This window comes from Ischnura elegans, chromosome 7 (genome assembly GCF_921293095.1).
Source record: "Ischnura elegans chromosome 7, ioIscEleg1.1, whole genome shotgun sequence".
NCBI classification, from domain to species: Eukaryota; Metazoa; Arthropoda; class Insecta; order Odonata; family Coenagrionidae; genus Ischnura; species Ischnura elegans.
Genome location: NC_060252.1, coordinates 68,395,766 through 68,408,536, shown reverse-complemented (window position 1 = coordinate 68,408,536; position 12,771 = coordinate 68,395,766). Strand labels below are relative to the sequence as shown.

The window sequence follows — 12,771 nt, the reverse complement described above, 5'->3', positions numbered from 1 at the left end:
TTATTATACGGGACGTTTTTTGGACGGTGTGGTGTGCATGTGGGAGTCCAAATGCATGCTGCATGCTGGTGATTGATCACCCCCTGCCAAACACCCTAGAGGTGGCTCGCAGGGTATTATGTAGATGTAGATCCCAACACAAAGCACCCAAGAGGGTTGTGCGAAAAATCCACAGAAAAAAAATCACTCTCCTTGACCGGAATTCGAACCCGGATCCCTCGATTTCCGTCCGAATGCTTAAGCCAGTTAAGCTACCGAAGGTCATTCTCTCCTGTGGAAATTTTCGGAAATTACCGGACACAATTACGAAATTCCACAAGGGAGAATCACGCCCCTGTAGCTTAACTAGCTAGAGCACTCGGCCGGAAATCGAAGGATCCAGGTTCGAATCCCGGTCATGGCGAATGATTTTTTACTCTGTGGATTTTTCGCACAATTTGTGCATTGCGAGTGACTCCCTTAAATTTATCACCGTGTCCAATCCCGGTAAACTTAAATTAGTCAAGAGGGTATCGAAAAGTCACTGAAAAATCTCGGCCTTTGCCGGGATTCCAACCCGGAACGACTGGTTTGGAAGCCAACACCCTGGCCGCCGCACTAACCTGATCCCCATATTTCTGTAGGCTATGGTTTTTTAAATCAGATTAAATACAAAAAAATCGCAAGGCAACCAAAAGCTATGGCCAAAATTGAAAAGAGTCGACATAAGGCAAACGCTGATATCATAATTCAAAAAGAACAGCATTAAGGTAACCGCACTCGTTAAAATGCATAGCGCTAGGATGAACAAGAGTCATCGAGGCTATCCAGGACCGGCCTAAATGAAATATGAACGAATACATTCTTACAATAATATCTTAATTAATCACTGAATATGAAGTATATGCATGATGAGGAGATGGTAATGGAAGATTGTGATACTTGTACGTAAAATAATATCACCTAGCGTGTGCAGTAACAAAACAAACTGATTCTAATTTACTCAGTGCGAATCAATACAAGGCCATCAAGTGAGATTGTGAGACGTATGCTAAATTAAAACATGAGGGGGTGAATCCAATCGAGACGGTATACATGCAAGCAAAACGAAGAAGTACATTCCCTACAGTAAAGTAAATAGTGAACAGTAATAGAGAATTCAGTGCAAGGCACGCCAGTGAGATAGCACTACGGCAATCAGAAATGGATGTTGGTCAAAAGCATAATTATAATGAAATGGTAATCAAATGAATGGTGGAAGCTGATACTTTGTGGTAATTCATTGAAGGATATGAAGCAATGACCCTTTTCCACGTAACTATTTATTTAAAAGGAGTCAATATGTTCCAATGCACTGCAGCACCATCAGGACTAACATCGAAGTTAAGTAATAATTGTTCACGTAAGGAGGGTGGGGATCGAATGATAATATTGTCCTATTCCTGGAGACTTGGAGAATACTGTTCATTTTTCTACTCCGTCCACTCCCACCCAATTATTACTATTTATTCTGGCATGGTTAACTTCGATTTTAGTCCTCATGATGCTATAGTGCAGTGAAACATGTTCACTTATTCTTAACCTGTTAACGCCAAGCGGTACCATATGGTACCATCTGGTACTGAAATACTAAACGTACTTTTTGTTATTTATTGTGATTTTCTTGGTATTTTGAGAGTTCTACACTGATAAGCATATTTATAATAACTTTTTTCAGAATAAGAAAATTCTTTTATAAGAAAGATCTGACATTTTTGAGTAATTTTGGACGAAAATGAACATTTTTGTGAAAATTAGAAAATGTTTATCGTTTTTGGCATTAACATGTGAAATTCGAAATATTTAATTTCGATTTTTTGACTCCGTAAGGCCTAGCGGCACCACATGGTACCAGACTGCATCCTCAAGACTATTAGTGCAAAAAGAATAAAATTTGCACCTAATTAATCAGAATTTAATCGATTTTAAAATTGAATTTTACGATAGAAGTTCGGTTGAAATTTTTAATTCAGGCGTTACTGAGTTAAGTAAATATTTATGTGGAAAATAGAAAAGTATCCTTTGCTTCATATCCTTAAAAGAGTAGAGTTGAAACAGCAAAAAGAACGATTTGATAAAATTGAAAATGAGGAAAGCGAAATGTTTGCAACTTAAAATTTTTTCACGTGGCTTTTCTATTTTTTTTACATTAATAAGGTGATTAAACAGAGAGAGTGATTCAGGAAATGGAGGCAAACCTCTTTGGGATCATTTCCTGGCGGTTTTTTGAATTCTTTCCTCGCCGGTCGCAGTCTGCAGACTGAACCCAGAAGTAGTCCCTCTCCGCACCCTCGCTACCACCTCTGTCAGGCACGAGAGACAGAAGAAACGCAATTGTTTCAAACACATCAGACTCCGGTTGATTTGTGCCACCGAATATTAAGGGGCAGCGGTTTAATCGTGGCAAATTTTCAAGACCGGAACCCAAATGAATAAGATGGCATTAAGAAGTAAGGGGCCGATTTTTAGAAAAAAAAAATCAATAAACTATCCAAGAGGATCACTTGGCATGGGATTCCAGTACCCAAACGTATATGGCGGAGTTCCTCGACAAAATATCGACTAAATCAACCGGCATAAAATGAATCTAATCTGACAAAAACAACAGGGAAATTAGCTTGGGATTTTGTCAGTTTAGAATCAACAGGAAATTTAGGATGTATTTCGGAACTCGCAATGACGTGGTTATTTGTTTCATCGTCTATCGTTCCTCTTATATTAACTCTAACAATGAATATAGTTACATTGTACCATAGAAATCGATGGGAAATAACTCAATTTCAATGACTTGAGTGCGGCACTTTACTGCTAGTTCCACACAAGAATGCTGATTGGCGTCAAGTAAACGCCGATTCTTTTTCTAATAACGCCAACAATCTGAGAAAGTTAATGCAATTTTTAAATTCTGACTTTAATTTATAGCTACTTTCACTATTAATTATGACAGAAAGCCGTCCACCTAAACGGATCACGCATCTCTGTGGTATTCACCTCACAGAAATGTCAACAGATGCAATCGTTTACACATACGAAATACCGATTTTAAGTACTCCCCTACTCCCCCTTACCATAAGAGCTAATCCTTAATACGGGGATCTATCTCGTTATATACGGATAAGGCCAATACTATTATCAATAGGTTGATACAAATTTCGGCTAAGCCGTAATTTTATTTTGATGAAAAAATTAAAATTTGTTTATCCTCAGAATATTTTTTTTTATTAAACCAGTACCATAGTTACCTGAGGATGACGCGCAGCGTTGAAACCATGGTATTTTGTTAATAATAATAAAAAATTATGTGGAAAAATAAAAGTTTAATTTTTTCATCCATAATGTTCAGCAAATGCCACAAAGTATCGCCAGAAAATACCAACTAAGTCCTAAAGCTCAAACATCGCTCTCGGAGCGTGGGAAACGCATATATCTTCTTATATCATTCTCCTACCGATTCCTTAGAGTAACAAAAATGTTTTCAATGAATTATTAAATGTATGCAGCCACAACTTTATCGCTAGTAAATCTAATAGTAGGTTCGAGCAAGAAAATTATTTTATAACTATTGCGTTCTAATCCTCAATTAGTCTTCTGTCTTACTTTTCGATATCTAAATATGCATAACTACAGGTTATACGTTCAAATGTGTTTGACAAAATTTTCTGATTCCGATGTGTAACCATTGCCCGGAATGCAATGCATAATGCCAGATACAGGCAAGGTTATTCGTCATTATTGTCAGGCAATAACTTCGTATTTAACGTGAGAAATAACCAGTAGCTAAAATAAATATAAAAGACACATGTACCCGTGGAAAAAATACTAGTCGTAACGAATTGTACAGAAAAAATTCTTATCCGCTTGTGGCAATTATTATGTGAAACGAACATTTTCTTACGTAAAAAAACCGAAGATCCATTCATCTATTGGCATTATTAATCGGCTGACTAGATCCTTTTAGTGAAATAATATAAATATAAATAATAAAAATATCAAATAGAAAATAAAATCGTTAACTACCAAGGAAATGAAAATGATGCATATTTGTAATGATTTATGAAAATTATCCACGATGACTACAATAAAATGACAGCCTTTTAATTTGTTGGCCCAAATATATTCCCACTTTTGGGTCGAACCACTATCCAAAATTATAGATAAATAGATTCCGGAAGCAATCGTCGAAATTGTGAAAGTGAAAATCGAAATATTTTCTGCCCGATGGTTGCGCAGTTAGTAGATTGTATGGCATCTTCCCGTGGCGAGGAAGCCACACAAAGACGAAATCTGAGATGAGAAAACCATGAAAGAGTTTTCACTTCAGTATTCAAAATTCGGTAGTTGTATTCACGATAAAGCAGGGAAATGGGTTCACCTTACCTATGAAAAAGGATAGTTCGACCCACACGATAGAATTTGGTACAATTTTGGTGCAAATACACTCAGAAGTTTATACATTTTGCCATTAGAAAAAATCGAAACCTTGGTGTCACAAGATATCTTTGACATTCAAATAAATTTAAAATGGTAAGAATGAACACCACAGCATTTCTAATCATACGCTAGCGTATGATGTCAACGGCTTTCGGCTTTCCAAGCCATCGCTAGATAATGACTTCACGCCTCTTACATTTACGAAGAGCCGTTATAGCTTATGCCTCTAAATTTTATAGCAAACAATATTGATGTTACATATTTAACTGCTGTGGCATTTTTTAGTGTCCCCCCCCCCCCCAAAATTTCTGGTACCCCCCCCCCCAGAAATTCCTCGAACTTCCTCCGAACTTATCCGCAGAACTTCTCCCGCCAAGAACTTTTCGCGCAAAGGATTTTTCGCGCAAAAGGCCTGTAGCAAAATCCTGTCTCTGCAAAATCCTGTCTCTGGAAAATCCTGTCTCTGAAAACCCTGCCTCTGGAAACTCAGCCTCTGGAATCAGCCTCTGAAACAGCCCCGAAACAACCCCGAACCAACCCCGAACCAACCTACCTGCAATGCAAGACTTATATAGGACTACTGCGGAGAAATACTTCTCCTTGGCAAGCAAGGGGAAATCGGTGCTAAGGCCTTAGTATTGCACTTGGAGTGAGAAGTTTTACCATTGTCCTATCACAAACTCTCTCTCCCTCCAACACCTCACCCCAGTATCTCCTTCCCCTCCATGTGTTCCAATGAACGATTCCTCTGATGTCTCAACCCAGAAGTTGAGGGGAAAATTCTGGGTGCTGGCTGTTGTCTCAAAACCAGGGAATGGTGTTTTGTGGAGCGGCCGTTTCTGCAGGGGCAGTGACGCATCAGTGGGCGGTTGTTGAATTCGCCTGGCTACCCCTCCACTCCCTGGAAGAAGCCCTCCCCTCAAATGCTGTCTCGCCTTGCATAGGCAAGCCCTCTTTTCTGGTCGAGACCTGCTGGGAGTCACATGTCTTGTGAGCCATGAGATTTTTAGAGCAATTTTCTGCTGGTAATGTTTCCTTTGGGATCATGAATTTACTATCATTGTTTTCTGTAATACTTCTGATTTTTTGAATACTCTACTTTGAATAGATATCGTACGGTAATAACTCGTAAATTGTTTTTGGCTACCTTTTTCTTGTGAGCTGTTTTTCTGTTTGTGGAGTCTTACCCTGATCCAGCATGTGACCGACGGTTGGAGTATTTCCCTTGTCTGGACTTACGTGAAAAATCAACCAGATTTTACGACGTAACGTCACATTTTGGTAGCAGAGCGTGGTTCGATTTCCTGTCCTTTCGTCGAGGTCTCCCGAGTGCTGGACAATGGTGACATTTCTCCACTATTTCTCCACTTTTTGCAGTTTCTGGTTGTTTCTTCTCTTAAAAGTGAGTTATTTTATGTTCCATTAAGTGCTTTTTGGTTCGTGTGGGATTACGTGACTAGTGTTGCCGACTTTTCCTCGTGGTCATATGCCATTTGACATTAATGTTCGTAATGCTCGTAATGTTCTTGATAATTTGGATAGCAGCTCGTTATTCTCGCACTATTTTTGGTGATTGGACTCTTCCAGCAGAGATAGATAGTTTTAAATCTCGCTCTTTCTCTCTCTTTTTCTCGTTGTCGTCACTTCACTTCTCAAAATGCCTGGAGGTAATACTGACAACCCGTACGAAAAAACTTATTTAACCACGGGCGAGGATCGTAAGGCCAGGGGTACGGCTAATGTGTCCGTAGGAAGTGAAGTTTCTAATAATGAACGGGAATCTTCTTTAGAAGTGGTTCCACCTCGCCCAACGCACGAGGAAAGCAGTGATTTTCACGTCTCTCACGAAATGTCTGCTTCTCAGACATTGCCAGTTTCTGAAGGGTTAGTGATTGTCAAACAATTACTCAGTGATTTTCCGCCATTTGAAGTGTCAAACAGTGAGAATTGGTTTAATTTCATGTTAAAAGTTAATGAAATCGTTTCTTTGTCCTTGGTTCCTCTGTCAACGTTATTGTACCTTGTAGTATCTAAACTACCTGCCAGCTCTCGTCATTTTTGGTTGTCTATGTTAAACTTGAATCTCGCATGGTCTCAAATCACAGAAAAAGTTTGGGCTAGAATTGTTAGTGACAGAGAGTTTGATCGTTTGATCACTACGAAAGTTAAAAGATTTCAGTTCCCTCGCGAAACGCCCCACGATTTCGTGTGTTCTGTGCGTAATGCCACTCAGGTGCTGGGTTTGCAGTATTCCGAGTCTTCTATTGTGCGACTCATTATTCAAGGGTTAAATCCTTTAACAAAATCTGCAATTATGTTCTCAAATCAGCCTAACACATTTGTAGAATTGGACTCTGTTATCACGCAGGCTTCTAAACATTTAATGGACTGTGCTGAATATTCCAACACTTTCCATCGTATCTCTAGGAATCCGTCTTCTGTTGCCTCTTCCAGTGCGCCTAGGGAAGTTTCTTTTCCTATTAATTGTTCTTACTGTCATAAACCTGGCCACAAAGTGAACGAGTGTCGCAAAAGACGACGATTTACTCAGCCTGCCGTGAGTTTGATGAGCGTCCGTGACAAGTGTTCGACTCGATTGCCAATATTATCTATTAATCTTCATTCTATGCCATGCCAGGCTTTAATTGACACTGGGTGTTCAGTTTCACTGTGTGATGAAGATTTCTTTGCTTCTCTGAAATGTTGCCGGAGAAAGGTTATTCGTAAGAATGTTGACGTCGATTTAATCACTGTGTCGGGGCAGCCTTTTCATATTAATTCCTCTGTCTCACTCAAGGTTCAAATAGGCAAGTTTTCTTGGAACCACGTGTTTTATCTAGCTAAAATCCCATTTCCCGTGTTACTGGGTGTGGATTTCATTTGTAATTCAAAGATGATTATTCGTCCGGCGAACGTCAGTTTTGAAATTGCCCCGAATTCTCTTTTTTCTTTTACGGACAATTGCGAAGCGTTTAAATCGGCGCCAGTTAGTAACTCATCCGAATCACATGTTCTGTCGTCCACTGAAATTACGTTGTGTGATAAGTTGAAGGGTTTATTGTCAAAGTATCCTGATGTGATTTCTCAAGAATTGGGGGTCACATCTGTTATGACCTACGAAATTGAACTGCTAGATTCTACTCCGATTCGATCCCATCCTTACTCATTGTCACCTCCAAAGGCAAATTTAATGAAGAAGCACATCCAATCTTTACTTGATAAGAAAGTGATTGAGGTTTCCAATTCAAACTGGTGTTCGCCAGCTTTTCTAGTGCCTAAAAAGGATGGATCTGAAAGATTAGTGGTTGATTACCGTAAGTTGAACAAAGTTGTTAAATCAGACGGTTATCCTACACCTTCTGTTGAACATGCATTCCAATATCTTGCTGATGCAAAATATTTTACTGTTCTTGATCTCAATTCTGCCTTTCATCAAATACCATTATCTGAGAATTCTAAGAAATTAACTGCTTTTGTGACGCCGTTCGGAGTGTACCAGTATAATAGATTGCCATTTGGTTTTGTAAATTCTCCTCAAATATTCACTCGTCTCATTAATGAAGTATTGGGCGATTTGAAATATTCATGTGTCTATCCATATATTGATGACTTGTGTATCTATTCCAAGTCTGCTGAAGACCATGTATCTCATGTTAATGCTGTCCTCAACAAACTACGCAGTGCCGGTTTGACGGTGTGCGAGGACAAGGTTAAGCTTGGTGTGGAATCACTCACTTTTCTGGGCCATCTCATCACAAATGGAACCTTGCAAGTTGATCCTGAGAGAGTGAGACCAATTGAACAATTCCCAGTTCCCAGAAATGTGAAGGAAGTGGCCAGATTCATTGGACTTTGTGGGTTTTACTGCAAGTTTATTCCAAGGTATTCTGAAATCTCTATGCCACTGAATCGCTTGAAACGTAAAAATGTTCCTTTTCAATGGACAGCCGTTGAAAATGAGGCTTTCTGCCAGTTGAAGAAAGCTCTCACCAATCCACCAGTATTATCTTTCCCTCGATTTGACGAGGAATTTCATTTATTTGTCGATGCCAGTAATTTGGCGGTTGGTGCCGTCCTGAATCACAAAGTAAATGGTGATTTTGTCCCTGTGGCTTTCGCTAGTAAGGCACTCTTGGAACATGAACGTAAATTTTCTTCTTATGAATTGGAGTGTCACGCAATTCATTTTGGAATTCAAAAATTCAGTGTTTACTTACAAGTAAAACCATTTCACTTGTACACTGATAATGGTGCCTTGACATGGCTTTTCTCTCATCCTAAGCAGTTGGGCAAACTAGGCAGGATGGTTCTTAAATTATCCTCTTATAAATTCACTGTGCATCATGTTCGAGGAGCATCTAATTCTGTCGCAGATTGTCTTTCTCGCATTGAGCCATCCTCATCTACAAATAGTCATTTAGATATGGAATCTAACACTCATAAGGAGTCAGCTGTTCCTTATTCTTGTGTGTTACATAAATTGCCTTTGTCATTTGTCGACATTCGAAAACACCAAGAAACTGATCTCGTTCTAAAGGATATTTTCAATCAGATTAATAATAATTCCTTGAACGACAAAAACTATTTTCTGAAGGGACAGCTATTATGTTATGGGAATTCTAAAATTAAGCGAGGAAGAGCTGTTTTGCCTACGGTCTTGAGGCCTATGATTTTTCAATATTTTCACTGCTCTAGTATGTCTGCTCACTTGGGCATGGCTAAAACTTATGATAAGATTAGCAGACACTTTTGGTGGAAGGATATGAAAAGAGAGGTTTATGACATGGTCAGAAAATGCCATCTGTGTCAAACTTGTAAACCCAGAAATGCTCCACCTCCTGGCATGCTATCGTCGCACAATCCTTCTGATGTTTGGGAAAGACTTTATATTGACTTTGTGGGTCCTTTACCTCTGACTAAAGGTGGACACCAATATGTACTTTCTCTTATTGATGGATTTTCTAAGTTTTGTTTTCTTGAGCCAGTTCGCAAGGCTACGGCCGGTTCGGTTGTTTCAATACTCACTCAAAGAGTGTTTCCAAAATTCGGTTTTCCAAAATTTTTGGTTTCTGATAATGCACAAGTTTTCAAATCTCATGCCATTAAGGAGATGTGTTTGCAACTGGGGGTTAAGCAAATTTTTGTTTATCCATACTATCCCTGTTCTAATCAGGTAGAGAGATTGCATAGAAATCTAAAATCTGCACTTGCTATTTTGTGCAATAATGCTCACCATATGTGGGACTCTATGCTTGCTGACTTAAATTTTGCCTTGAACACTGCCTCTCATGAGAGCAGTGGTTATTCTCCTGCCAAAATAATTTTCGGCAGAGAACTAAAGCATCCTTTAATTAATCAGTGGGACATTCCAAAATCTTTATTCGAGAATGATCTCAGCGATAGTGACAGACAAGTTTTCCTGAATCATGTTATTGCTAATTTAAAAAAGGCCAGAAATAGGTATAAAGAATCCTATAATAAATCTCACTCCCAAATCACTTTCTGTGTGGGAGATCTTGTTCTCTGCAAAAACCATCCTATCAGTTCTAAAGGTGAACAGAAAATGGCAAAACTGGAACCTCTGTGGAATGGACCTTTCGTCCTTAAAAAGTATCTCTCTCCTGTAACAGTTATTCTGGAAGTTTCTCCTGGGAAAGAGAAAATTTGTCATGTTTCTCATTTAAAGGCATATCATGATGGCATTGGTAATTCCAGTAATTAAAAGGAGAGAAATATCATTGATTTTTTTTTTATTCTTTTTTTTTTTCAATGAATGCTAATGTTTGCTTTCTCAAATACTATTTGATGCTTGATTTCGGTGTTGAATTTCTCTTGATTCCTAATAATATTGTTTTGATTAATGAATAATAAGTCTATTTCTATGCTTGTAATTGAAATTGTTCTGAAATATTGTATTGTACTTGCTTATTCTCATCTGCTTAATTCACTCATGTAATTTAGTGTTGGTCTACTGTGATTGTGAGATGGGGTAAGGTGGAGGAATTATGGGTGCTTGGAGGGAGAGGACGGGAGATTAACTTGGGGGGAAATCCCCGAGATGGCTCGTTTCCAGATAAGCTGTGGAGGTGGCCCCAGTTATTAAGATTCAATTGTGTTTTGTGTCACCTTTCCTCCACCAAGACTTTATGGACATTCTCACAATTCTGGACGGTGATAAGTGTCGTGATTTTGCAGTGTTCGATATTCTATCGATGGCTGAGTGATTGAATTGATCAGCTGATCTTAAGACTGCCTACTGTGTTTTAGTGTGGTTTTGGCGTTGAGTTGCGACCTTCATCGCCCGACAAGTATGAACTTTCATCTTGTCGCAACCAGCATGTAGCTCTCATTTCTATTGTTAATTGAAGAGTGAAATTTAGAGTGATTTCTTTTGTTGATGCAATATGCAGTTCTCATTTTGTTAGCATCGCCTATGATTCTTTTTTGACTTGTTTAATTAATACTGAGAGATATATATACACATCTTGATTAAATTTAGTCAGTACTTGTTCAATAGCTGACATGAATACCTTATGCCTTATAAATTGTTAATAATTATTGGAAAATCGAGGAATTTAGTGCAATCTATTTGTCATTTACGTAATCTTGTTGAATTTTGGAGGATTCTTTATTGATAATTAATTATGGACTGATAATATTTACAAACATGGAGGGTTTAAATGGGAGAAATACTAATGCCAATGTATATTAATTAAGTGAGACACATATTATGCTGAATATTTTTGCTGGTATTTTGATAACTAATAATTATTTAGTGAATAACCGTATTTTTGAATAAACTTGTACTTAATGATTATATAATATGGGGTATATATTTTGTTGGTCGACCCTAACTTTCTCTTGGGTTGCAATATGAATTTTGGGTAGAAGTTAAAACCCATTTTTTGTCAATCGTTGATTTTTGATAAGGTGGTTGAACCCAACTAATGGGACAACCCAGGGTTCTGATGAACCCAACTGCTTCACCAACCCAATCTTGCCCATTTACTAAGTGGTTGGTTATTGTATTGCTTTACTTGGTTTTAAAAAAACCACAAAATATCTCTGATGAGAAAAGGAACATTTGAGTTTGGTAAAGATATCCTGGTGTTATACCAATAAAAATCTTCCCAGTTCCTTCTGGTCGCTGATGATAATTATTTGTAATTTTGATTCACTGTTCACCGAAACAAGCATCACATTATGACATATTGATTATTAATTTCATTTTCTTGCTATGTAATACTAATTAATCTACTCTATATCAATTCAGCAATATTTCTTGTCTCACTCTTGTAATTATGTCATGTTACTCACTTAAGAATTCTGTTGAATTCCAAACATCACTTCTGAGGTTATTATTTACAGAGTGATAAAAATGTATGTTCTTGTCAAAACTATTTTTGAGTGATATTTCTTGAATACTATTGTCTCAATCAATAAACTTTTTATATTCAGTTCAATTCTAACCACTGAATAATGGTTTTTGTGAAATTCATGGGGGTTAAACAGTGGGGTTTCATCCAGTGAAAACCAGTGGACCTGTGATGCCTCGATAAGTTTTCTAGGCATTAATCAGTTCTTGGTGGACGTGTCTTTGTCCACAAGTTCAAGCAATTTTTGTGGTCATTTTCCCACAGAGGATGTGGCATTTTTTAGTGTCCCCCCCCCCCCAAAATTTCTGGTACCCCCCCCCCCAGAAATTCCTCGAACTTCCTCCGAACTTATCCGCAGAACTTCTCCCGCCAAGAACTTTTCGCGCAAAGGATTTTTCGCGCAAAAGGCCTGTAGCAAAATCCTGTCTCTGCAAAATCCTGTCTCTGGAAAATCCTGTCTCTGAAAACCCTGCCTCTGGAAACTCAGCCTCTGGAATCAGCCTCTGAAACAGCCCCGAAACAACCCCGAACCAACCCCGAACCAACCTACCTGCAATGCAAGACTTATATAGGACTACTGCGGAGAAATACTTCTCCTTGGCAAGCAAGGGGAAATCGGTGCTAAGGCCTTAGTATTGCACTTGGAGTGAGAAGTTTTACCATTGTCCTATCACAAACTCTCTCTCCCTCCAACACCTCACCCCAGTATCTCCTTCCCCTCCATGTGTTCCAATGAACGATTCCTCTGATGTCTCAACCCAGAAGTTGAGGGGAAAATTCTGGGTGCTGGCTGTTGTCTCAAAACCAGGGAATGGTGTTTTGTGGAGCGGCCGTTTCTGCAGGGGCAGTGACGCATCAGTGGGCGGTTGTTGAATTCGCCTGGCTACCCCTCCACTCCCTGGAAGAAGCCCTCCCCTCAAATGCTGTCTCGCCTTGCATAGGCAAG

At 38.8% G+C, this 12,771-nt stretch overlaps 1 protein-coding gene across 9 annotated transcripts in view; it reads right to left on the bottom strand.

Moving 5' to 3' along the window:
- The window catches only part of LOC124162480, a 401,724-nt gene that overhangs the window by 139,125 nt on the left and 249,828 nt on the right, over positions 1–12,771 (bottom strand). For 8 of the 9 annotated variants that reach the window (XM_046539032.1, XM_046539030.1, XM_046539029.1 and 5 more), the window contains one exon: positions 2,217–2,321. The exons of the other annotated variant lie outside the window; for it this stretch is intronic. In XM_046539032.1, coding sequence (XP_046394988.1) covers positions 2,217–2,321 — 105 coding nt within the window. The remainder of the gene's footprint in view (positions 1–2,216; positions 2,322–12,771) is intronic. 9 annotated transcript variants of the gene reach the window in all.